The sequence below is a fragment of the Takifugu flavidus genome, chromosome 5 (assembly GCF_003711565.1).
Source record: "Takifugu flavidus isolate HTHZ2018 chromosome 5, ASM371156v2, whole genome shotgun sequence".
Lineage (NCBI taxonomy): Eukaryota > Metazoa > Chordata > Actinopteri > Tetraodontiformes > Tetraodontidae > Takifugu > Takifugu flavidus.
In genome coordinates, this window is record NC_079524.1 from 2,797,070 (window position 1) to 2,821,845 (window position 24,776).

Genomic DNA, 24,776 nt, shown 5'->3' on the forward strand with positions numbered 1-24,776 from the left:
CAACAGTGGCAGTAGCAGTGCGGTCACCCCGAACCCCCCCCCCACACACACACACACACACACACACAGATCCACCCAGCTACCCTTCTGCAGACCCGCTTACCAAAGGGCAGGAAGGCCCCTCTCTGGCCCAGTGCCTGATGGGCTCGGACAGCAGTGTGTTCTGGGATTACGCCCGCTGAAAAGGGGGGCATTCCATCGCCGGGGACTTTTGTTTGACACGGTCACTGTTTGCTTTTGACAAGACAGCTGTTCAAAGCCCTCCCGGCCCCCACGGGCGCGGTTAAAGGAAGGAACTTGACTTCCGATTAGCAGGGGTGTCAGTGCAGCGTCCACCTGAGGTCACGCCGTACTTTATTTGTCTCCAGTAATCTGGGTGTGAGTGCTTTATATCTACCTCTTTTCCTCTTCTCCACCTTGTTTTCATGCCTACACGTCTCTGGGTGGCGAGGGAGGGGGTCACCTTAGCTGTGTTCCAATGTGGGACTGAGAGCATGACTGCAAATCACAACTGATTACTGCAATAAGCGACCTCCTGCGGGACTTTCCTGAACAGGGTTCTGGAGGTTTAACATTGTTTCAAGTCACAGTTGCTACTTTTTCAATTCTTTAAGGTATTTTTTTCCCCCCAATGAAAAACAAAGGTAAGTTTTATAAGCAGCTCCTTGAGAGCATCCAAAACTAAATCTACTCAGTGGACGCGTGCACTGTAATTAGCATGTCGCCCTAATGAGGGCCTCCATCGCAGCAGCTGGTCCGACTCAGTGGAATGCTAATGAATAGACACCGCGAGCGCCACACAGCAGCACAGCTGGAGCACAACGGCTGCAGGTAAACGCAGACACATGCATCCTGCGACAATCACGCACACAACTGTAGTGAACAATGTGCATAAATGCAAATGAGACGCATCTGAGTGCATCGTGAACAGGTGGGTGGCTGCGTATTGGACAGTTTGATACCTTAAATGTTAAAATCACAAGCAGATGCTTTATTTCAGGCCATAAAAAAAAGAAACAGCATAAACTAGGTCTGATGATCAGATAACGCGAGGTCTTGCGCCACCTGGTGGCCCTTCTGACTTCTTGTTAAACTGAATTTATTTTTTAACCAAGCTAGAAAGTCTTTGCATTTAGATGATGACTTACATGTAAATAATAAACTGTTAACTGGCTACTAATATGAAATCTATGTTTTATCTAGATGAGGATCAAGGATTCTCAAGGATGATCACAGACATCTTCCAGGACCACAACTGGAAGGGCTTTCGCACGGTCACATTTTGAGGAAAGAAATTTAAACAAGTATAAGGCATAAGTGAATTGAAAAAATGCACAAAGTGTTGTTGTTTTTTTTTTACATAGATGGATGCAGCTTTTAGACTAATGCAAGAATAACTGACATGAAATACCCAAAATCCAAGTGATAAATTTGGCGTTCCCCGCTGACGAGCTGCTCAATATGCAAATTCAGCAGAATTACATTCAAACAAAAGGGCCGTGCAGTTTGATGGTGGCCAGCTTTTATCTGGATACTGAGTGCTCTTTATATTTTATATACAATAGGACATTCTTTTAAAAGCCACAAAAGTAAATCTGAGTGAAATGTCTGAGGAGTAGCATTTGTCCAGTAATCAGAAAGAGCCATTAAGAACCTTTGTGAGTCCAAGTCTTTGTTTTTACTTCAGGTTTTTCATCTGCTGATTGGTGTTTTGGATTTTGCTGTCCATCTTGTCCACTTTGTTCAGCAGAGAATCGAGGGGGTCTTCCTGGTTGTTAATCTCAGACTGGAGACCGAGACCGAGGCTCTTTAACCTGCTCAAGCCATCACACATCTCATCTAAATGATACAAAAACGTTGTTATTCAAGAAAACTCCACCATCTGGGGGGGATTAACACTAAAGCAGACCATTTTATAAGTGAATTTGGTTTACCCAGGTTTTTGTCAAGGGTCTGGTGAGCCTCCCTGAGGTGTCTGTTCTGCGAGTATCCGTTCTGCCCTGATGAGCCATCCTCTTTTGACGCAGTTCCAAATCCTAGAACACAAAAGATAAGGAAATTATACCAGTTTGTTGTCAACGGTGTCACTGCCGTCCATACGAGCATGCTTACCTCCTGTATCCAGCTTCCTCAGGTTGGGGTGACTAGCTTGATATTTATCTTCGTGTTCTCTGCTGCTAGAGATGGCACCCCGCAATCTTCCAGAACACAGAACAATGAGCGTCACACACAGACATTACAGGTGGTTTGTCACATTTGGGCAAAGTTTTTAATGTAACTTTCTCTCTCTAAATGTTGCTCTGTAGAGAACAGTGCAGAAGACACCAAATCAGTATTGTGGGGACACGTATAAAATTATCTTTACACACTGCAGGATCATTTTACATGCAGAAACACTAGTGGTCAGAAATCCAGAGAGGGCCCACACATACCATAAACAATGGCCATAAATAATGATCCTCAAAATAAGACAATGCTCTTCAGTGTAGAGGATAAATTACATTATAGGGTTATTCAAGAACTGGGAAGAGTGGCATGTTTGTTTTTACATACGTATGGATAAATCTACATTGGAATAAATCTTTTCATTTTGTATTAACAGGCACAGTTTAGTCTAACTGTGATGCTTTTTATAATAAGTATATAAAACCTACGCGTCACTGCCCTGGTAGGTATTTGGCTGCTCAGTTGGCGTCTTGGTCTCTGGCTTTGTTCTGAAGTAATTCACAAGACCACCCCATACACTCTTGATACTAGTAATGTGTCTCTGGCTGGTCTTAAGGTCCTGATCCATGTTGTCCAACATCTTGTCTGTCCTCTTCAGAGCCTCTCCTTGTCGCATCAGCTCCTACAGAGACACAGGAATTGAATTAGCGCTTGACACAAAAAGATTGTCTGTGTAGTGGGGTCCAACACACCTCTGCGGTCTCCACACCTATCTTCTCCGACTCATAGATGAGACCAAGGGAACGGTAACTGCTGTCCACGGCAGACTGGGCCGTGCGCATCACCTCCTGCTGAAAGTATCTTTGTTTCCTTTCTGCGTCACTTAACCCTGTGTCAGGGTCTTCATCAAACCCTCTACTTCGAGGCTGGAAATCCCCCTCGTCTTCATCATCATCTGCAAATGGGTTGTGGGATTTGGGGTAGGCCATCTGTGGAGCAAGGAATATGACAGCTCAACAGATGGTTGCATTTGATAAATTTGCAGAAACACAACAAAAAAAGGAGAGTCAAAAACAATACGTATAATTCTAATAAAGCTTGAAAACACATTTTCCGATTACATCGGACAACATTAATTTAATCTAGTTGAATAGGTTAGTTTAGATACAACGTTCATAAAATAATTTCTCAGCCAGTGGGGGGTAAAAAAAAGATCTAGTGTTAACACACTAAGTTTTTTTAGGCTTAATATAAGGTTAATATTACAATATCGTCGATGCAGACCATGATCCTCCGTAAGAGATAAGGTTAGCCAGGGTGTTGGCTAATAATTGACGTAAGTTGCTCCAGCAATGGAAACGCAAGTCATAAACAGCTGCCTGTGCTAACGCTGATGTTGGCTCCCGCAGAAAGATTGGTCATTTGGATCTAGCCACAAATAAAAGGGATTTATTGAACAAACCTTTAACCACGGAAACAGCGGACGGTCTCCTCTGATCAGCTGACTCGGAATCACACACTTCCTGTCAAGTTGGTGACGTTGTCGCCTGTTGTAGCAATAGTCAGTGCTGCGCCAAAAAAACGCAAAGTAAACGCAACATTTTGGAACAATAAAAACATAACTCATGAGGGTTTTTTTTTTAGTTTCTTTGCTTTACTCTTATATTACTAACGCAGTATCCAGTGATGCTGATTTGATAGATTGTCAAAGTCCTCGAGAAGCACCAACAAGTTCTTATTAGCAGTTTTGTCCCATTTCGCTTGCCGTACTGCGGCTTTGTCAGCGCCTGTTGCCGTATTTGCATGTTTCTTCTTCTGCTCGCGGAATAGAGCTATTGACAGGTTCGTTTCATGTAGGGGTAAACATGTCTGTCATGGGTGGTGGTACGAGGGGATTTTACTTCAACACAGTCCTCTCGCTGGCCCGCTCTTTGGCTGCCCACCGTTTCGCACCCATCGAGAAGGTGAGGTATAAGAAGCCGCATGATCCAAACGCTCCAAAGGGAAAATTTGCGTTAATTAGATACGTGGAGCAACAGGGCGGTCAAATCCGCTTCCGCACTGTCGGTGGCTTGATTTAACAGGCAAGGCTAACAGTTGTATCCATAACTCACTGAAGTTTGAATCACTTCTATTTTCCTCTAAGTATTATTCTACAAAAGAAAAGAAGAGAAAAGGGGAAAAAGTATCCTCACCATTTATGCCCTGGCTTTTATTGCATTGGTTAGTACACATGAAACTAGTCCGAGTTGATTAGCACTGCAGGTAAACGGGTTTATGTTTGATAGGGGAGAGGTTGAGCTCCTCTGCGTGACATATTTACTAACCTCTTGCAAATATAATGGCTTTAAGTATGTATGTTTTCAATCCCAAAAACTGCATTCAAGTTGGTCTTTTGTTCTCTTGAAGGTCCGGAAGCTACAATGTATGTGTCCAGTGGAAGCTCGAGGTGTGTATACTCTAGATGTACGTCGGAGAGATGCAGTTATAGCTTTGGCTGTGTTTCTGGTGGAATCTGGATTACAGGTGCGTGTGACCGAAAGAAAAGCTTAAGATGTCTTGACAGCACATATTTATTGCGGGTCATCTAATCTACAGAGTTTGATATAGAGAGAAATAGTTGGATTAGAGACCTGCTGCCAGGTTTCTCACGAGTCTCCACATATCCCAGTGATAAGCTTATTCTCCTAATCCGATTTAAGGTGGTGATTGCACATACAGGTAGCCTTATAAGCCTTTAACCTCATTATGTGGTGTGTCAATTAAAAGAGCAAAGTGATTAACTTCATTTGAGTTGCAGTGATGTTTGATCTATTATTTTTGAGCCCGATTTGATTCTATTTCAAAACAAACCTATCCCTCCATATCTCTGAATTAGGCACCTGTCAGAGTTAACCGACATGCTTCTCAAGTGCATTTTTTTATGTCGAGTGTGTAATGATATGCTTTACTTTGGCAGCACAAAGACACTCTTGTTTCCTATTTACTGAGCCTTTTGCGAGGGTTACCACGGGTTCAGTGGATCGAAGAGAGCTCAGGAAAGAAAGGAAAGGGTAAAAACAATCCTCTTATAGAGGGAGCTTTTGTTTTTTTTATTAGATAATCCTAATATTACATTACTGTGTTTGATTCCAGTGAGTTTTGTATATCTTGTTACATATTTTAATTTCTTCCCATTCAGAACTTCTCCCAGTTGCAGAAAACTTCAGCTTCTGTCTAGTGACTTTTTTAGCAGATGTAGCTCAGCGAGATCTGGACTCCAGACAAGAGGTTTGCTTCATAATGACACTAAAATATCCTATTAATATGATTCTTCACATTTGACTGCTTGTTTTACTGTTTATTTTCCAGATCTTGAACACTATAATGGAGGTCATGCAAGCATTGCAGGACATGTGCCAAACACCTGATAATCATGACAAAGGTAACGATACGCTTGTTTAACAAAGGTGTGTCAAAACTTTTAAATTTCCTTCATTTTTCTAGTCCACCTGTGCAGGTATATTGTCCCCAGCCTGCTTGGCATGACTCGAGCTTTTGGCCGGTACAGCAACACAGAAGAAGCTCTTCTGTCTAAGTTGTTCCCCAAAGACTCTCCCCAGGCCCACTATGTCACGGAGGAAACGGAGGGTGTGCGGCGAAGGTCCTTCAATGACTTTCGCTCGATCCTGCCATCCTCACTGCTAACTGTGTGTCAGAGTGACTCTCTGCGTAGAAGCACTGGGACCAACCTAGAGGCCTCTGCACAGGTGTGTAGTAGTGAATTATTAAGTAGCATACATGATGAAATTTAAGAGTTTACAGGACCGCCATTTTGTTGTACTTTGCAACAGGGTTGCGCAGATGTTGGAGGCCACTCACCTTGCTCTCCTACAGCCCCAGGCCCACATTACTTTGAGGGTAAAACGCTTCATTAGCTTTGTGCTTGCCTCTCTAACCAGAGGTCCTTTCTCACTTCACAGAGGCTATTGAAATGTCTCAAACTTTGGCCGTCATGTCCCCTGTTCTCCTTGATTCCAGGTGCCTACCTTCCAGATAGCACCACTGTAGATCCCGATTACTTTTTCTCTACAATCAGCTCTAGCTTCTCAGTGTCCCCTCTCTTCGTGGGAGAAGGAGAGAACGAGCTGGAGGTTCCAGTTGATCTGCTCCGAAAGCTCCTTGCCATGGTACAGGAGTCCACCATCCGCATGCAATGAGTCTCTTAAGACACTGCGTCATCACCATTACCCGTCCTTGTGTGCTTTTTCAATTTCTAGGTGAAAAAATTTGTTTCTGACTCTTTCTTGAAAAGTCTGGATGCAACTCTGACAGAAGTGATTGAGGTAACTAATTAAATTGGAAATGGCTTAATATAAATAAGTTGGTCTCTAGGCTTTTTCTCTTTCTTGTTAAGGCTAATCCTGGAATCAACCTGTACTACAAAACATTCAGTGACCCCCTCTACGTGTGTGTGTTTAAAATGCTGAGGGACACTCTGTACTACATGAAAGGTAAAACGGGCATCGGTTTACTCCTTATCAAAGCCACGCGCGGGTGCGATTTTGACCAGCGATTTTGATCATCCTCTTGTTTTTTTCTTAGCCCTGCAGCTGTCATTTGTGCGGGAAGTGCACGACTTTGTGCTAGAGCAGTTCAGCAGCAGCCAGTCAGAGCTGCAGCGCGTGCTTCATGAGTCCACGGGGTTGTCGCTGGAGCAGAGCCCCCTCAAGCTCCGTTGCCAGGCAAATGCTGCGTGCGTGGATCTAATGGTGTGGACTGTCAAGGATGAGCAAGGTAATGATCCGTCGCACTGAGTTCAATAGGATCAGGCAGGCTGTTTTTAGTTCATCCTGTTTGCAGGATGCACTGATAACCTCCTGGGTGTCTCATTTCAGGAGCGGAGAATTTATGTACCAAACTATCAGAGAAGCTCCAGTCAAAAACGTCTAGTAAAATCATCATTGCTCACATGCCCCTGCTGATCTGTTGCTTGCAGGTATGAGCCTATATGATAGAAATGGGGAATTTTGAGCTAAAATCGAAATTGTACTGGGCATTTTTGTGTGACGAGGTGTTCCTTTGCTTCAGGGGCTTGGCCGCCTGTGCGAGAGGTTTCCAGTCGTTGCTCATTCTGCCACAGCCTCTCTCAGGGATTTCTTGGTGGTTCCATCCCCCGTTCTTCTTAAACTCTACAAATACCACAACCAATACGGCACAGGTAGATACCCTAAAAAATGTTTCTGAAGCGCCCAAAAGGCCAAATGTGAGACACTGTTTAACCAGATGTAACCGTGAAATCAACACTTACATGGAAAACCAAAAGCTAAGTGTGGAATGGTGCTGATAGCGCAAATCCGCATCTATTTAAGGTCATTGTCGCATTCGTCTCTCATCCTGAATTGATCTTGATAATTGAGTTGACACTTGGAACCATAATTATCCTTACAGATTTTGTCTGTTGATCTGCTTCCGTGCTGGCCTGTTTTTAAAGATTTCCATTTTCTGAGATAAATTGTTAATGATTTCTTAACTGCTTCTAAAGTGCTTCTGTCTAATTGTGTCTGATTCTGTGCTTTCAAGGGACTGGAGAAATCAGGATTAATGTCACTAATGAGCACTCCCAGCCTACATTAAGCCTCCAGTCGTCCAGGAAGGACCAGCCGTCCATGTACGAGCAGCTCAGAGACATTTCCATCGATAACATATGCAGGTCAGAAACGTATAGCAAGCACCACTGTAACAAGAAAATACAGTTTTAATATTTCTTTTATATGTTTTTTTATATTTGAAGCACAAATCCCAGCATGTCTATTGTCGTGCAGGTGCCTGAAAGCTGGTCTGACACTGGACAATGTGATAGTGGAAGCCTTTCTCGCCAGTCTGTCCAACCGTTTATATATTTCACAGGAGAATGACAAGTGAGTTTTTTCTTTCAGCTCAAACAATTTACTTTTATTGCTGGTCAATATTTAATCACAACCCAAACCTGCCTCTGGTAGGGATGCCCATCTGATCCCAGATCACACCATCCGATCACTGGGTCACATCGCTGTGGCTCTTAGAGACACGCCCAAAGTCATGGAGCACATCCTGCAAATCCTTCAGCAGAAGTTCTGCCAACCTCCCTCCCAGCTGGACGTTCTCATCATCGATCAGCTCGGCTGCATGGTCATCACGGGAAATGTGGGTTCGCAAATACACCGATCACATGTTCACGCTCTGCCCCAGGATTTAAACCCATGATTACAGTGTTCATCTGCATAAATCCAATTGATTTAGTTTTATTTAACCAGGGTGGTCACCATTGCGAATGGAAAAATTTTCAAGGGTGTATCGGCCAAGGCAGGCAGCATCCCAATGACAATGAATTTACTGTGACATCATCAGATACGATCAATTAACCCCCTTTCGAACTCGGAGGGGCTTGCCAGCTGTAATTATTGGATCACTGCTCAGTTCACTGTGTATAATTTCTAGTTTTCAGCCTTGCAGTTGAAACCCATCTGCAGTGTTACAGTGAGCATCGCCTGGAAGTGAAAGGCTACAATTAACAAAGAACCGGGGGGAGGGAGTCTTGAGCTATGCCCTGATAAAGATCTATCATGTTCCAGTAATAACTGTTCTTACAGTAAAAATTCTTAAATTCTTGCACATTTTTTTCTTTATTTTCAGCAATACATCTATCAGGAGGTTTGGAACCTGTTCCAGCAGATTAGTGTGAAGGCTAGTTCTGTGGTCTATTCAGCTACCAGAGACTACAGAGATTACGGCTACAGGTCAGCATCTGATCTTACTGTTCACTACCCAGTTTACACAAGAGGATGTAGATGACGGATCATAAGTGTTTGTTTTACTTTTTACTTTTTGAGCTTTTATCCACTTCAAATGTGTCTCGTGTATGTGTGAGTGCTCGCTGCCTCTATATAAGCGTTCCCTCTGTGGCGTGCAGGCATTGCTCTCTGGCAGTGATAAACGCTCTGGCGAATATAGCTGCAAACCTACAGGGGGAGCAACTTGTGGACGAGTTAATGGTGAACCTTTTGGAACTGTTTGTCCAACTGGGTCTGGAAGGAAAGCGAGCGAGTGAGAGAGCCTCTGAAAAGGGACCAGCTTTGAAGGTGTGCAAATGACCATAATAACATATAAACGCAACAATAAAATGAATAAGATGGTAATCCTGGGAAAGCTTTGACCGCTCTTTATTTCCCACCAGGCGTCAAGTAGTGCTGGAAATCTTGGCGTGCTCATTCCCGTAATTGCAGTGGTGAGTATATTGTAGCACTTCATAGTATGTGTCCACTCAGAGAAGACAGGAACTTGTGTTAAAATAGTGCACTAGGGCACAGGATAATCATCTACTTGAGTGTTTGTTATGAATCCGAGTGGTTGGTTAGCATTTAACTTTATCTACAAATATTTACCATGTTTGTGCCATGCAGCACAAACTTCATGCATACAGCCTGTATTTTAGTTTAGATGTTTGCTGCATAAAATACAACAGTGATACAGAAATAACAAACAATCTCTTCAAAATTTCTTGGATCGACTCACTTACAACTCATTTAGAACTAGTAAGGAGAAGCTTGACTATTCATTAGGAGACTACGTGCACATTCCTGCATTACTTATGGTCACATGTACATATTGTACCATAAAACCATCAGTGGTTGCATTTGAAACCTACAGATATTTTAGTTGGATCTTCAAGCTGAAGCTGGAATTTAAATAGATTATTTAACTCTTTTCTGAAGGATTCCTGATCAGTTTTTAACTCTGTGAAGGGTTAGAAACCCGACCAATGAACACCAGGCAATCTGTACGGTGTTCATAGATCAGGAAGAGGAAGGGATGGTCCACAGTGAAGCGGATCTGAGAGGAGAGCGGCATGAAGCCCACCTGCGTCAGGGCAGCAGCCTCTGTCCCCTCCTCGTTCACTGTGATGGTTCCCTGGTGTTTCAGCTGTGGAGGGAGAACATGAGGCAGGCGTTTCAAACACTGCTGCACTGCCTGTCAAGGCTGAACTTGAGGGTTTTAGGCTTACCCAATTCATTGAAACCTTTTCAGAGGTCATTTCAGAGAAGTCTCCACTGTCCTTGAACATGTCAGTGAGGCCGAGCTCCTGCAGGTTTTCAATCAAATCGTAACTCTGCTCCAGTTTAAATCGGGGTATCACCACCTCTCTTGTCCTGAAGGCAGATGGGTTCAGCAATGTTGCGTTTACAAGCGATTTATTCACTAGGAGGGTCCGGCTGACCTGTTGGTCATGTTTTTGAACCACTTGCTGATAACAGTCGGGGAAATCTCCTGCTCCAAGGTTCTCATGCCGGTGATCTTCCTTGGTAAGGCGATAAGCATGCTGATGTCTCCTGTATATGGGAGCTGAAAATAAGAACGTTAAGGCCCATCAGTCCCCATCCAGTCAAGCTATAGAATGCCAAATGTGAATCTTCCCACCTGTAGGATGTCGCACTCCAGTTCATGATCGGCAGCAGCCAGGTAATTCCCTTTGTTGATCATCATTGGCACACGAACACTCGTCTTCTCATTAACTCTAAAATTGCGATAGTGAGTGTTTTCTTTGGGGAATTTCTGTTCCCATGTACCTGTTGGTATGTCAAAAAAAAAACCATGTTTACTATAGAAGTCAGGACTGTGTGTCAATGCTTTCACTCACCTTTGAAGTACAGGTAGTTGAGCAACATCAGGACCATATTTGGGTCAATGCTCTTTAGTGGTTGTCTGATTAGACCCTTGGTCAGCTTTAGGATGCGACTGTTGGCCTTGTCCAAAAAGCCAGGATCCCTGAAGTTCACCGACTGGGGCTCAGCAAAATAATAAGCTTTTGTCTCTGCGCGAAAGACATCTTTCACGACGACATCCTTCTTTACATACACGTCGTTCACAGCGCGGAGTTTGTAACCAAAGTTCCTCCTGAAGAGCCTGTGCGTCAGCTTTCTGAAAAGCTTGTGCACTGTTGTGTTGTCATAGTGATGGCTGGCGTTGACAAACTCGGAGAATCCCATAGCTTTGTAGATCTGATCGTGGGTTCCAGCCCCTGTCCCCAAAGACATCATCCCCATTGCTATGGAGATCCCAGCAGGAGCCAGGAGGATGTTGTCGCTCTGGTTGACGGTGTTGCGGAGACTCCGGTACAGGTTGAAGCCGAAGCGGGCGTTAATGATGTTGAGGCGTTGGAGACGGGACTGGCCCTGGAAGAGCCTCAGGAGTCTCGCACGGCGGATCTTTGGATCCGAGGGTTCAGCAAAGATGTCGATGTCTGGAGCCGGTGTGGCGATCTCATCGATATTATCTCCCTCGCTGCAACATGTCACAAGCATTTCATAAATAAATAAATCATTGTTTAGGAAAATATTGAATCGCTGCTAAGCAGTTCTGCCCTTAATCGCTGCATGTTTAAACTCAGAACACGGAATAGAGAAACTGCCGTCAGGTCTAGAAATAGTGTTTGCTTTAAATCTTGTACCAGAAGTAAAACAGTTACCACTCACAAATAGTCGTCGCCGCTCAGGATCTTATCAAAATCAATATAATCTTCATCTTCAAAGCCATCAAAAAGAATTTCTGTCGTGACAGTATTTTCTTTGTGGAACTCCAAGGGGATGGCTTCTATATCGACTGCTGCCCCCTCGAATCCTCTGGGATCCGGTTCTATGTTCCCAGCCAGAGATGGGCTGACCATCAGACAGGCCACACATACGAGGGAGATGACCCACATTGTCGAGGCTAGAGAAAACAGAATGGAACGTTAGCCCGGCCTCATTAATCGGCTGGTCGCTAATTCCTGGACAGAAAAAATGTGTGAATTACAGATAGGAACCAAATCAGGCCAGTCCCATGTGAAGTATAGAAACTGTGAGTAAACGGTCTTACCTTTGCTGTGTGCTGGTGCGACTTGTGATGTCGCCGCTTGTTTACAGGGCTAAGAGCAAAGGATTGAATACAAAACTGAACTTTGATGTGGGCTCTTCCTGAGCAAATAGACCTGATCAAACAGACCAAAAAGTGCTGTGACTGACTGAAATCATTAACTCATCACATTTCCACTTATCTGTTAAGTAGATTTCATATTGTATAGCTGTTATGTGCATAACAGCATGGCCGGAGGTGATTATTATCTGTTTTAACAATTTATATTGCATCACTCCTTTAAAATGTCAATTTAATGATTAATTTCTTATTTATCAGCTTTGGAAACTATTCATTAGATGGATTTATGCCTTAACTACACAGATAAATGAGAAATATGACCGATTTACCACTAAAATCCAGGTAGATTTAGAGCCCATGTCGCAGGAGGGTTTCTCTTGAATACCTGAAACATAAACGGACACAAGAAAATCTGTCGCCACCTGTTTTTAATCACTTTTGTATCTTTTATGAACCTTAGTTGACCAGACGACTTCCACCAATCAAAGAAGCCAAGCCTCGCCTCCAGAAGCTGTTCAGAGATTTCTGGTTGTACTCTGTCGTCATGGGTTTTGCTGTGGAAGGTTCAGGTGAGCAGCCGTGCTTAACTGATGGTGTTCCAACCAATGGTGAATGATGAATCACTCAGGATTTCTTTGGTGCGTGCAGGGCTTTGGCCTGAGGAATGGTATGAAGGTGTCTGTGAGATTGCCACCAAGTCTCCTCTCCTCACATTTCCTAGTGGAGAACCGCTTCGCTCTGAGCTGCAGTATAACTCAGCCCTGAAGAATGACACTGTCACACCGGTGAAGTTTTCATTAAGCACAATTTTGTCATGCTGAAGCGCAATTAAGATAGGCGAGAAAACGCAGTTTCAGATCTAAAACTCTGCTTTCCTCCAGGCTGAGCTGAATGAACTGCGGGCGACCATTAGCAATCACCTCGACCCAACTCCTGAAGTATCTGCCCTCATTAACAAGCTGGACTTTGCCATGTCTACATACCTGCTGTCAGTCTACAGACTAGAACACATCAGGTCTGCCCTATTTGATCAATATTTTATCTACACTAAATATAACTCTTCTGGTAGTGATCACTCAGGTTTTTTTCATCAGCTGTTTTAATAGTGTGGAAAATAGTCGTTTTTGTCTTTAGTGCAGATAATATCTGCAATATCCCCTCTGCTTCATCTCAGGATGCTGCGATCCAATGATCCTGACAGGTTCCAGGTCATGTTTCGATACTTTGAGGACAAAGCCATCCAGAAAGACAAGTCTGGTGGGAATCTGATGTCCATGACAAATGTAGATATGTGTACAAATGCAGCTTAGGTCACTTTCTCACACTCTTTATCTTTACAGGGATGATGCAGTGCATTATTTGTGTTGGTGATAAAGTCTTCAATGTCTTTCTCCAGATGATGGCAGAAAAGGTAGTTTTGATAACGCTTCAGTCGCACGGAGACTTTAAAGTTTACTTTACATCCATATGAAAGACCGAGAATTATATTCTTGTCACTATTTTGTTTTAGCCCAAGACCAAAGAGCATGAGGAAGAACTGGAGAGGCATGCTCAATTTTTACTGGTCAACTTTAATCACACACACAAGAGAATACGCAGAGTGGCCGACAAATACCTCTCTGGCTTGGCTGACACGTGGGTATTAACTAGTTGAAAACCTCGTCTGCCTGTATTCCTCATTATGAATGAATCGTATGGATCCCATTTCTCTTCTAGATTTCCTCACCTCCTCTGGAGTGGTCGTGTTTTGAAAACCATGCTGGACATCTTACAGACCCTTTCCCTCTCCTTAAGTGCCGTATGTATCACTGCAGTGTAGGACTAGTATACATCCCATTTTGGGTTTTTTTCATTGTTTTTTTCTGCTTTGTTTTTTGCTTTAAGTTACTGTTGTCCAATCCATGAGTTTTTCCTTTAGGGCAGTTAGAAGTTATGGTCTTTGTATCCTCTGTCATTTAGGATATTCACAAGGATCAGCCATACTACGATATTCCAGACACTCCCTACAGGATCACTGTTCCTGACACATATGAGGCTCGAGAGGTGAGCTTGTTACATGCATCACCACTAGAGGGCAATACAGCACTGATTTTAAAATGTTGTAGGTCTCTTGCTCAGTTCAGTGGCATTTTTATCTATCTTTGGAAAAATAAAAAAAATCTATGTATTTAATTACGTTTATGATGTGCATCAACCCGCAGAATATCGTGAAGGACTTTGCTGCTCGCTGTGGAGAAATCCTGAAGGAGGCCATGAAATGGGCTCCTTCTGTCACAAAGTCACACTTACAGGTAAATTTCTTTACCTCTGTCATTCCCCAGAATCTAACTACGGTCAATAATATCTAAATGATCGATCTAATATTTAACATTGTCATAAAACAACCATTTTTTTTATTGTGTCAACCTTTTTATCTTAAATTGATGTTGTGTAGGAGTACTTAAACAAGCACCAGAACTGGGTTTCGGGCCTTTCGCAGCACACCGGCCTTGCCATGGCCACGGAGAGCATACTGCACTTTGCCGGCTACAACAGACAGAGTACCACTCTAGGAGTGAGTATCAGACGCTCGGTGAACATTTGTGCATCCATACACACTTACTGAGGACCAAAAATTAGACAAAGAAGCATGTTGTAGACCGAGCAGTGTGACTGTTGAGTGCTTTCTCCTCTGTTCACTTACGATCTGTGTTTTGTACTTTCTTCCATATGCATGATAGAATTGTGTTATAAGTGGGTGCTTTGCTGTTTACTGTTGTGCATGTTGACTTTTTTTTTTTTTTTGCTTCCTATGCATTTACCTCGTGCTTCCGACTGCGTTGTACTGCTGTCCATCCTTCATTTGCTTCATTTATGTTTGTCTTAAAACTGCATCATCCTGGTTGCTTGGCTGATTTATGGATTTGCTGTTACCTGGTTACTTACCTGCATTGGAATTGTGGGTTGGTTCTGGTTGTCCATTTGGCTAACCTGTAATGCTGTCCTCCACCATGTGTCCAACCATAGCCTGCTTTCCCTCAGGTTGGTCTGAACAGGGAACAGAGTCATTGCTCAGAGATAATCCCATGTTAAACCTCTAGCTGTGTTTGTGCAGCTTTAATTTGACCCTAAACTTTGTGTATCTTCAGGCCACTCAGCTGACAGAGAGACCGGCGTGTGTGAAGAAAGACTACTCCAACTTCATGGCGTCACTCAATCTGCGCAACCGCTACACAGGAGAGGTGAAACGCTGATTATATGAACTGAGACGCAACCTGCACGAGTCCCTTTGAAAAGGCTGCGTTCGTTATTGTCTTTGATGGGTGCTGTACAGGTGGCAGGTATGATCCAGTTCTCAGAGGCGACTCAGACCCGTTCAGATCTCAGCAGGCTTATGATCTATCAGATGGCCAGTGTGCTGGACAAAAAAGACCCCGAGGCCTTTACCCAGGCCATGTTCAAGATGGCTGCTTTGCTCATAACTACCAAAAGTGAGAATAAGTGCAACGTGGTAAAATGAAGACGTTATCAGTGTCCCTTTAAATTCACAACCGTATGTTTTCAGACTGCGATCCTCTACTCTTGCACCACCTCTGCTGGTCTCCTCTGAAGATGTTTACAGAACACAGTATGGAAACCGCTATTGCCTGCTGGGAATGGCTGCTGGCTGCACACAACGGGGTGGAAGTGCCGGTAGGTTTCGATCACTCCGCACCCTCACGCCACTGAGTTGTCAAATGAATGTCCAAAAACTCGTTTGCTGTTTTCTGTTCCAACCTGCGCAGTTTATGCGTGAGATGGCGGGAGCGTGGCAGATGACAGTGGAGCTGAAGATGGGATTGTTTTCAGAGACCAAGGTTGAGGCGGGACCTCTGGCCGTCTCAGAGGAGAGCCAGCCGACGCCTTGTGCACCGGACATCATCCCTCACTTGCTTTGGATAGAGGTCCGTTTATTGCGCTCAGTTCAGGATGTCATTGCGGAAATTAACTGTTGTTAAAAAAAATTCCTATCACTGGTTATTTCACTTGATATATTTTCATCAAAGCTGGGATAATCATTTATGAATAAAGAGGTTGGAAAGTGTTTTTATTCCATCTTTGTACCTTCCAGTTTCTGGTGCAGAGATTTGAGATTGCCAAGTATAGCAGTGCTGACCAGGTGGAGATTTTCACGGCCATTTTGCAGAGATCTCTGTCTTTGAGTGTCGGAGGCCCTAAAGGTAGCCTGAACAGGCACGTCGCTGCCATTGGACCAAGATTCAGGTACCGTGAACAGAACTTTAGTTTAATGTTGTGCAAAGATCAGCTACAGCATTAAAAACCAGGCCTAGATTTAGACATCAGGCCAGATCAGAGGCATTGGACCCCTGGAGTTACTGATGATGTTACAGGCTCTGTTAAAAAACAATCAGCATTTGCTTGTTTGAAGGCTTTGTTGTTCAAATATTTTTAATCACCACAGAGACACTAACGCTGTTTTGTTACCGCTTTGCTTCATTTTCAGACTGCTAACTCTCGGCCTCACTCTCCTCCATGCTGATGTTGTCACAAATGCAACCATCAGAAATGTGCTCAGAGAAAAGATCTATTCCACGGCATTTGACTACTTCAGGTAGAGGGGAAAAAATCTTAAACAAAATGTAAACAATTTTGGGCCATCTTGCTAGCTATTTAGCTCTTTCCTCTTTGTCACGTGTGTAGTACCACTCCCAAATTCCCCACTCAGACAGATAAGAGGCTGAGAGAAGACATCAGTATAATGATCAAGTTCTACACCAGTCTACAGTCGGACAAGAGGTATCTGAATGCCCACCAACTCGTTCCCCCAGGTACAAACCAAATACAATGGCAGCCTTATTTTTTACAGTATGTTTACTCAATAACACCTTCATATATCTGACCATCAAACCTTTGTAGAAGCCAGAATACTTTGCATGTCCTGAAAAGTCCTAAATGTACTCAAAGTTTAATGTAAACAAGGAAAAAATGATGGAGTAAGGGCACTTTTTCTCTTCTAGACCCCCAAGACATGTCGGTGAACAGCCTGTCTGTAGTAGCAGTGACGGAGAGCAGAAGCAGTCTTGATGCAGCTGTGGGCCAGAGACAGCAGGTCACACAAGGATGGATTAACACCTACCCGCTGTCTTCTGGGATGTCCACCATATCCAAAAAATCAGGTACAACATGCGTGTTAAATTCACATTAGCTTAATGTATTAAACACGCTTGTTAAATGTGTGGAATAAAGCAAGGATTCTCAGACTAAAAGAAAAAAGGTCTTAATTGTTCATGTTCTCTTTTAGGATTGTCCAAAAAAAGCAACAGAGGTTCTCAGCTTCACAAGTACTACATGAAACGCCGGACTCTTTTACTGGCGTTACTGGTATTTTCATTTGTCTGTTGCCTTTAGTGACCACAAGCACAAATCTAAGCAACATTTTGTCTGTTTTTATCAAATGATGAAGAGGATTTCTGTTCACTCTATTTGTCTCCAGACCAATGAGATCGAGCGTCTGACCATATGGTACAACCCGTTATCCACCCAGGAGCTCGCTATTGCTACGGAACAGTCGGTGGAGACCAGCATCGCTAACTGGAGGTCCAAATACATCAGTCTGACAGAGAAACAGTGGAAAGATAATGTCAACCTGGCCTGGAGCATTGCCCCTTACCTCGCTCTGCAGCTCCCTGCGAGGTACATGGACGATTAAAGAAATATGACACTTTAGTTCAACAGAAGCACAACTTCAATCAAATTTGACAAAATATAGTTGATCTGCTTTAGATACCAAAGGAACATAGGTTTTAAGCTTTTATGCTCCTCTTTGGAACCCATTGGAGACCCACTCACTGAAAAATAAGTAGCCATATATTTTTTTTAAACTAACCAAAAACCATCAGTTAATAAAAAGAGGCACTTTGGGTCAGAATTACAGAAAGTATACATTTTAGGAGATGCCCAAACTGCTGCCATCCAAGATGACACCCAAAATCTCTTGCTGTGGACATCACCTGTGACATTGAAGACATAAGACTGTTTGAGATTTAAAAACATGAAATACACCCCGAAGCGCTATGTGTCCCCGTCTGTTCTCCAGCAGCTGCAGTTAATGCCAACATATTTTCAAAAACGGTGCTCTGGCTCACAGAAAATACACACACGCATTTCCCATTAAGTAATCTTACATCTAAATGTCTCCTTTGCATTTTTGTTTACTTATTTGCTTGTTTTTGTTTTTTTTTAAATTTCAGATTTAAGAACACAGAGGCTATTGTCTCTGAGGTGACTCGTCTTGTACGCATGGACCCCGCCGCTGTGTGTGACGTTCCAGAAGCTGTCAAGGTGAGTTCCCTATGTGCAGGCACGTGCCCTTATTATCGAGTACTGTCGTTACGTGCACAGACATTTATCGTAAAAAGCACACGTGGAGTGTGGACGAGAAGTTTGACATTTTGTTTTTCACCTGAGAATTGGTGGTCTTGTTGGAGGAATCTTTTCAGTCTTTTCATCTGCCTGAGCTCTTCATGAGTCAAATGTCTGTAAAGAGGCAGCGCACACGCTTCCCCGCAGGCAGCCATAATTCAGGCTATGAATCTTCTCGACGCCTCGGAGTAATTTCTTCCTGTCATTTTAGCAGCTAATAAGCGCGACCTCCTCTGGAGTCCTGTTAACGCGCCATGAGTTAGGGTCAGACTGCTGTCATGGTCCATGCAGATATGGATCCTGTGATGCCTGTGGCAGCCACTGGTGTACTCAGTGAAGCTTTACTAAAGAAGCTGTCTTAGGTTTAACATTTTGGTATCCATCTTTTAGATTTCTCCTTTTTTGTCATTCTTTGTTCCGCAGTTCCTGGTGACTTGGCACACGATCGACGCCGACTCTCCGGAGCTGAGTTACATCCTATGCTGGGCGCCAGCAGATCCCCCGACAGGTCTATCCTACTTCTCCTCTCTGTATCCTCCTCACCCCCTCACAGCCCAGTATGGGGTCAAAGTTCTGCGTTCCTTTCCACCGGTATGCGCATCTACTCTGGACATTCCCTTTAAATGAGAGAATATTTTCAGTGACAGTTTTGCTTGTCGATCAAACAGAAAGTGTGTTTTAGGTTAAAGGTGTCATCTGTCTCTTTAGTATCAAATCTTTAGTAGTTTTGGTTTCTTTCCATCTCTAGGATGCCATCTTGTTTTACATTCCTCAGATTGTCCAGGCACTGCGATACGACAAGGTAGATCTCAGAATGGATTGACACAAGCATTCAGACATGAGCTCTGTCAGCTTTCTGTCTTTTTCTGTCCCATCTGTGTAGATGGGTTACGTGAGAGAGTACATCCTGTGGGCTGCTCAGAAGTCTCAGCTTCTTGCTCACCAGTTCATCTGGAACATGAAGACTAACATCTTCCTGGACGAGGAAGGAAGCCAGAAAGACCGTGAGATTTTCTATCTCCTCGCTCGGACACGCGCCGGATGTTTGTAACAGCTCCAGATCTTCTCTCCCTGCAGCTGATATCGGCGAGTTGCTTGAACAAATGGTGGAGGAGATCACGGGTTCTCTGTCCGGACCAGCCAAAGACTTCTACCAGAGGGAATTTGACTTCTTCAACAAGATCACCAACGTCTCTGCTATTATTAAGTATGACTCTAGTTTACATAGGTCACTATGTAAACTAACAGCATAATCTTTGTTTTTAGTTTGTTTCTGAAATGTGCCTGGCTGTGAAATTTAAATTGGATACATTGATAAGGGGTCAAAAACACCAATTGCTTAAAAACTGCCCTCTCGGGTGAGCAAAGCACAAAAACTAGATAATTAACTTGTCCAAAAAAAGCACTACAATTAAACACAACCCTTTTGGAAGCACCGAAGGTGTTAACGAAGAGATAACAAGGCCTCTCCTGAGGCCTGATGTTTTGTTCTCTTCCAGTAATGCGCCACGGGCGGCCTGCCCTCCAGATCCCTTTGCTGTTCCTTTGTTTTGACTTTTGGCCGTTGTCTTGTCTCTCTGATTATGCACCGGTCTGGAAAATCATCCTGCGTCTATGTTACCGTCTGCTCCCATTATGGCCGTCTCTTCCACCAGCCGTTTTATCTGCTCGCCAGAGGCACAAAGTATTCTCCTCAGCGCTCATTACAGCGCTAATTGCATTTATCCAGGGGAGAAGCGCCGTGTCCCCCGGCTTTCACTTCATCATTCCGTTCCCCCGCGACTTCCCTCTGTGAATAACAGGCGGGACTGAATGTCACTTTGGGTCTGAAGTCATTCAGTCAGATGCCGGTGCATAATATTCCCACTAATGTCACTTACAGAGGTGTTTTCATGTTGTTTTTTGTTTGTCTTAATTAGACCTTTTCCCAAAGGGGAGGAGAGGAAGAGGGCCTGCCTGGAAACCTTGTCACAGATCCAAGTCCAGCCTGGGTGCTATCTTCCCAGTAACCCAGAGGCCATTGTTTTGGATATAGACTACAAATCTGGGACCCCCATGCAGAGGTGGGTCTTCGGTCATGTTTGTTACACTTAGAGATTCACAAATAAAACTAGTTTTAAGAAGCTGTTGTTAAAATACTGTCTGTGCCTGCGCGTAGTGCTGCTAAAGCTCCCTACCTGGCTAAGTTTAAAGTAAAGAGGTGTGGAGTCAGCGAGCTGGAAAAAGAAGGTACTGCTAACAGTGACTGCAGTAAAAGTGAGAGTTCGTGTGCAGAGACAGAATGGTTCATAATGGCATCCTCCCCTCAGGTCTGCAGTGTCACTCAGATTCCATAGAGGAGGTTAAAGGTGAAGAGGAGGCCAAGAAGATCTGCTGGCAGGCGGCCATCTTTAAAGTGGGAGATGACTGCCGACAGGTCTGAGCCTCGCCCTCCTCAGCCGTAGTTTATGGTGTCTATGATTTATGATCGTCACCTTGTTCACTCAATTGCTTTTGCCTGTTCCCAGGACATGCTGGCTCTTCAGATCATCAGCCTGTTTAAAAACATCTTCCAGTTGGTGGGTCTGGATCTCTACGTCTTCCCATACAGGGTGGTGGCTACGGCTCCGGGAGTATGTTCCTTCCATTATTCCTATTTCATAAGCTTTATCCAAAAACGAGACCGAACCACAACTGATCCAACTGGTCCCTGCAGTGCGGAGTGATCGAGTGCATCCCAGACTGCAAGTCCCGCGACCAGCTGGGGCGGCAGACAGACTTCGGCATGTACGACTATTTCAGGAACCAGTACGGAGACGAATCCACGTTAGCCTTCCAGAAGGTAAAGGCCGCGCCAGCAACACGAAGGCTTTGAACCGTTTCTGTCGGGGCTCAAAATTTCACCCGTCTTTCCAAACTCCAGGCGCGATACAACTTCATCCGCAGCATGGCGGCGTACAGCCTGCTGCTCTTCCTGCTGCAGATCAAAGACAGACACAATGGAAACATCATGCTGGACAGCCAGGGCCACCTCATCCACATCGGTGCGTAGACTCCTCTCTGTTTACCTCTGGTCTCTTTTTAGGAATCTCATCATGCTCCATCATTGTTTGGATGTCTCAGATCATCAATGACTCCTACCTGGAGCGTTCCTGACCACGTCTGAAGTGGTTTTTATGAACTTTACCAACAGAAAGCGGTGCAAGGTTGACTCGGAGCACTTCATCCTCGCGGTTTGAGTCATTTTGCTGGTGTCTGTGTTTCCAGACTTTGGCTTCATGTTTGAAAGCTCCCCTGGTGGGAACCTTGGCTGGGAGCCGGACATCAAACTAACGGACGAGATGGTGATGATCATGGGTGGGAAAATGGAGGCGACTCCCTTCAAATGGTTCATGGAGATGTGTGTGAGGGGGTATCTGGCTGTGCGGTGAGTATGCTTAAGTCATATAACAAATCCACAATACGGCCATTGTTTATTCCTCAGAATAAAAGCAATTCGCAGCCTCCATAATGCAGCGTACAGGGATCATTAAAATCCATTCTAATCTACTGAGGTTTGCTGATCTGGTGGGATTTCAGATCAGCAGAGCAAGAAACAAGCTTTGCATTTCTGTTGTTGGTGGTGAAACTATGGGACAGTCTAGAAGTGGAACTGAGAGAATAAGCTTTAAAAAAAATACAAAGAAATTATCATTTGTAGGTATAGCAGCTGGTGTATGGTATTATTAGGTATATATTTACCTAACATGCATATGTGTAGTTATGACTATGCCCCGGTATATATTCACTAGCAGTTCTACAGATGTTCTACAGACGCTGTTATAGTAGCAGCGTATGCAGAGTAAAGAGACAGAAAAAAATAAATACAGATAAGATTAGAATGTTATAAGCATATGCTGTATGTATATATGCTTATAACATTCTAATCTTATCTGTATTTATTTTTTTCTGTCTCTTTACTCTGCATACGCTGCTACTATAACTCAATTTCCCCACGGGGATGAATAAAGTCCATCTTAATCTTAATCTTAATCTTACAGATGGCGATGATGGTAATGATAGTGATGCAACATTAACCCATTTAAATTAACTACTCAGTACAGGGATTCCTGGTTGATTTCCTTTCCCTTTTTTTTGCTAATCTCTTTTTGAAAATAATTGTTTCAGTATTTTTTGAATAACCATTAATGAACCTAACATCTTTGTGCTGCATCAGACCCTACATGGATGCGGTGGTCTCCTTGGTAACGCTCATGCTGGACACTGGCCTCCCCTGCTTCAGAGGCCAGACCATTAAGTTGCTTAAGTGAGTACAGAGTTGTCTGCATATGTGTAAAAATATCCACAAAAATGTGTTATGATGTCCATTCATGAATGACATTTCTTTGCCATTTGTAGACAGCGATTTAATCCGGGTTTAAGTGAGAAAGATGCAGCTTCATTCATCATCAAAGTGATTCAAAACTGCTTCTTGAGCAACAGGTCAGTAGCAAATACAAGCTGTGTATTGTTGGTGACAAAATCTCCATAAAAGACCTTTTTAATCTTTATTCCTTGTCTCCTTTTTGTCCGTTACAGGAGTAAAACCTATGACATGATCCAGTATTACCAAAATCAGATCCCGTATTAGAGATTTGTGCCTGTGTCTGTGTGTATATGATGTATGAACATGTGTGTTTGTGCCTTTTGTTAATGTTCACCACTGGAAAATGTGGTTTTATCTCTGATGATATTTTGATGTGTCCTTGATTTCTTTAATGTTTCCTCTAAAATGTTTTTTTTTTTTAATTAGTTGCATCCTTTATTTATTGACATTGACACCAATTGCATTATTATTACTATTGCACTAGCATCTTGACTTCTGTGCACTTAGAGAAGAAATACGTGACGAGCTGCACGTCCAGTAAATCAGTCTGTGCCAATTTTAGCTCATTTGTAATGTTTGTCGACGTGGGTTTTGGATGCTTTTCATTTTAACTGGAGTTTGAACTGTAATTGGATACTTGAAGTCAGATGTGTTCAATCCGTAGCATGATGCTTGTGTTTTCGTCAGTTGTGGTGACAGACTGCGCGCTGTCGGTGTTTTGGAGTTTCAACATTTGCTGTCATTTGAAATTTCACACAGTACTGGAAGATGCTAGCATTGAGGTTTGTGTATTCAGCATTACGCACCTCAAACTGAGGCTGTTGTTCATGATTACAGTTATTAATATGAGGCATATTGAATGTTTGCCAGCTGCATGAGGTTAACCATAAACCATGTAGCCTGTGTGTGATATGGCTTTTGGTAAAAGTTGTTTTAGTAATCCAAAGTGCTGTAAAAAATTTTAATATGGATAATTTTGGCCTTTATGTATGTGAATGATTTGTTTAAAAGAATGGCCTTTATTTGTATATTTTTATCCATGATTCTCCGTCTCCTTTTCTATCCTCATGCCCTTTTGAATGTACATATAAATTAAAGATATGACAACTAAAAGTTATTTGTGCTGATTAACATTGGAAATGAACAGTGGAAGTTAATGTGATTGCACCATAAAAAAACAATCTATAACGTGTACTACCAGACTTTAAATATTTTTTTGTACATTTTTTTTAGATACACGTTTAACTCGTAGAGTTCTAGACCTCTTTTCACTTTTAATTGACAGCAACCGTATTTCTGTCACAATTTGGCTCTAAGTTCTAGTTCATATCCAGCAGGGGGCAGCAGACAACAACTGACTAGAACTCGTGCTAGTTTGCATTAAACGGTTAATGAGGCAGGTTCCTGAAAATAATCCCGATCCCTCATCGCTTCTTAATCCCGGACCCCTCTCACATTCAGCTTTATAGGTAGCACCACTCAAGCAGTGAATTCATCCCAGGTATGAGCCTCCTTGTCAGGACGCTGGGAAAGGTTAAGACTTGTTTAGTTTTGGGTTGAGAAACTCGTGAATACTGTGGAATCTCCACAGCCACAGTTGGCATTGCAACACCACATACCATGTTTATCAGTCATCTGAAGTCCTGCTAACAGCTGGCTCTGGTTTCCAAATTGGGACTGAAAATTGTACAAATTTGAAAAACAAACCAAAAAAACCCCACTGGCAACACCCCCAAGCCTGCCAGCCAACACCTTTCCTCTAGCAGAAGGGGGAAGAAGCAGACCTGCAGTGTTCTGAGTCCTAAATTGTTTAAAAGAGATGTTAAAAAACAAAACCTGGTCAACAGGGTTGCTGAATTTGGAAAAAAAAGAGATCTGTTACTGCTCTCTCATTGGTTTTGTCAGATAATGAGAAAGGCCTTAAGTGAGCCTT

The 24,776-nt window shown here is 43.3% G+C and overlaps 3 protein-coding genes across 3 annotated transcripts; 1 reads left to right on the top strand and 2 right to left on the bottom strand.

Annotated features, from left to right (window-relative positions):
* Positions 1-970: 970 nt before the first annotated feature.
* snap29 (synaptosome associated protein 29) lies at positions 971-3,770 on the bottom strand. The gene is made up of 6 exons (XM_057034131.1): positions 3,629-3,770; positions 2,919-3,155; positions 2,655-2,848; positions 2,113-2,198; positions 1,935-2,036; positions 971-1,839 (listed from the first exon to the last, which is right to left on the bottom strand). Exons 2-6 carry the CDS (start codon positions 3,153-3,155, stop codon positions 1,679-1,681), a joined length of 780 nt encoding a protein of 259 aa, XP_056890111.1. The 5' UTR covers positions 3,629-3,770; the 3' UTR covers positions 971-1,678.
* Positions 3,771-3,967: 197 nt separating this feature from the next.
* pi4kab (phosphatidylinositol 4-kinase, catalytic, alpha b) lies at positions 3,968-23,956 on the top strand. The gene is made up of 54 exons (XM_057034122.1): positions 3,968-4,130; positions 4,576-4,692; positions 5,126-5,219; positions 5,348-5,436; positions 5,518-5,590; positions 5,653-5,915; positions 6,000-6,066; positions 6,187-6,335; positions 6,426-6,491; positions 6,563-6,659; positions 6,751-6,942; positions 7,044-7,144; positions 7,237-7,366; positions 7,729-7,858; positions 7,971-8,066; positions 8,148-8,331; positions 8,821-8,924; positions 9,098-9,266; positions 9,362-9,412; positions 12,557-12,665; positions 12,745-12,881; positions 12,978-13,111; positions 13,271-13,353; positions 13,437-13,507; positions 13,607-13,731; positions 13,813-13,894; positions 14,056-14,139; positions 14,298-14,387; positions 14,531-14,650; positions 15,225-15,317; positions 15,410-15,566; positions 15,641-15,768; positions 15,861-16,019; positions 16,187-16,338; positions 16,580-16,687; positions 16,777-16,904; positions 17,094-17,252; positions 17,378-17,457; positions 17,570-17,769; positions 18,327-18,417; positions 18,922-19,089; positions 19,247-19,300; positions 19,382-19,502; positions 19,576-19,705; positions 20,418-20,561; positions 20,657-20,727; positions 20,808-20,914; positions 21,006-21,110; positions 21,194-21,319; positions 21,401-21,521; positions 21,745-21,904; positions 22,694-22,783; positions 22,876-22,959; positions 23,056-23,956. The coding sequence occupies exons 1-54, from the start codon at positions 4,032-4,034 to the stop codon at positions 23,105-23,107; spliced, it is 6,294 nt and encodes a 2,097-aa protein (XP_056890102.1). The 5' UTR covers positions 3,968-4,031; the 3' UTR covers positions 23,108-23,956.
* Positions 9,324-11,906, bottom strand: serpind1 (serpin peptidase inhibitor, clade D (heparin cofactor), member 1). Its single transcript, XM_057034127.1, has 6 exons — positions 11,658-11,906; positions 10,823-11,466; positions 10,603-10,751; positions 10,403-10,527; positions 10,190-10,334; positions 9,324-10,107 (listed from the first exon to the last, which is right to left on the bottom strand). The coding sequence occupies exons 1-6, from the start codon at positions 11,882-11,884 to the stop codon at positions 9,916-9,918; spliced, it is 1,482 nt and encodes a 493-aa protein (XP_056890107.1). The 5' UTR covers positions 11,885-11,906; the 3' UTR covers positions 9,324-9,915.
* Positions 23,957-24,776: the final 820 nt, after the last annotated feature.

Coding starts and splice junctions, on each gene's coding strand:
- snap29 (XM_057034131.1), bottom strand. CDS start 3,155: ATGGCCTACCCCAAATCCCACAACCCATTTGCAGATGATGATGAAGAC. Junction 2,199..2,654: donor ACCTACCAGGGCAGTGACGC/GTAGGTTTTATA, acceptor GTGTTCTGGAAG/ATTGCGGGGTGCCATCTCTA. Junction 1,840..1,934: donor GACCCTTGACAAAAACCTGG/GTAAACCAAATT, acceptor TGTATCATTTAG/ATGAGATGTGTGATGGCTTG.
- serpind1 (XM_057034127.1), bottom strand. CDS start 11,884: ATGTGGGTCATCTCCCTCGTATGTGTGGCCTGTCTGATGGTCAGCCCA. Junction 10,528..10,602: donor TGGAGTGCGACATCCTACAG/GTGGGAAGATTC, acceptor TCTTATTTTCAG/CTCCCATATACAGGAGACAT. Junction 10,335..10,402: donor TTCAAAAACATGACCAACAG/GTCAGCCGGACC, acceptor ATCTGCCTTCAG/GACAAGAGAGGTGGTGATAC.
- pi4kab (XM_057034122.1), top strand. CDS start 4,032: ATGTCTGTCATGGGTGGTGGTACGAGGGGATTTTACTTCAACACAGTC. Junction 15,318..15,409: donor GCAACCGCTACACAGGAGAG/GTGAAACGCTGA, acceptor GGTGCTGTACAG/GTGGCAGGTATGATCCAGTT. Junction 19,301..19,381: donor AGGCACTGCGATACGACAAG/GTAGATCTCAGA, acceptor CCATCTGTGTAG/ATGGGTTACGTGAGAGAGTA.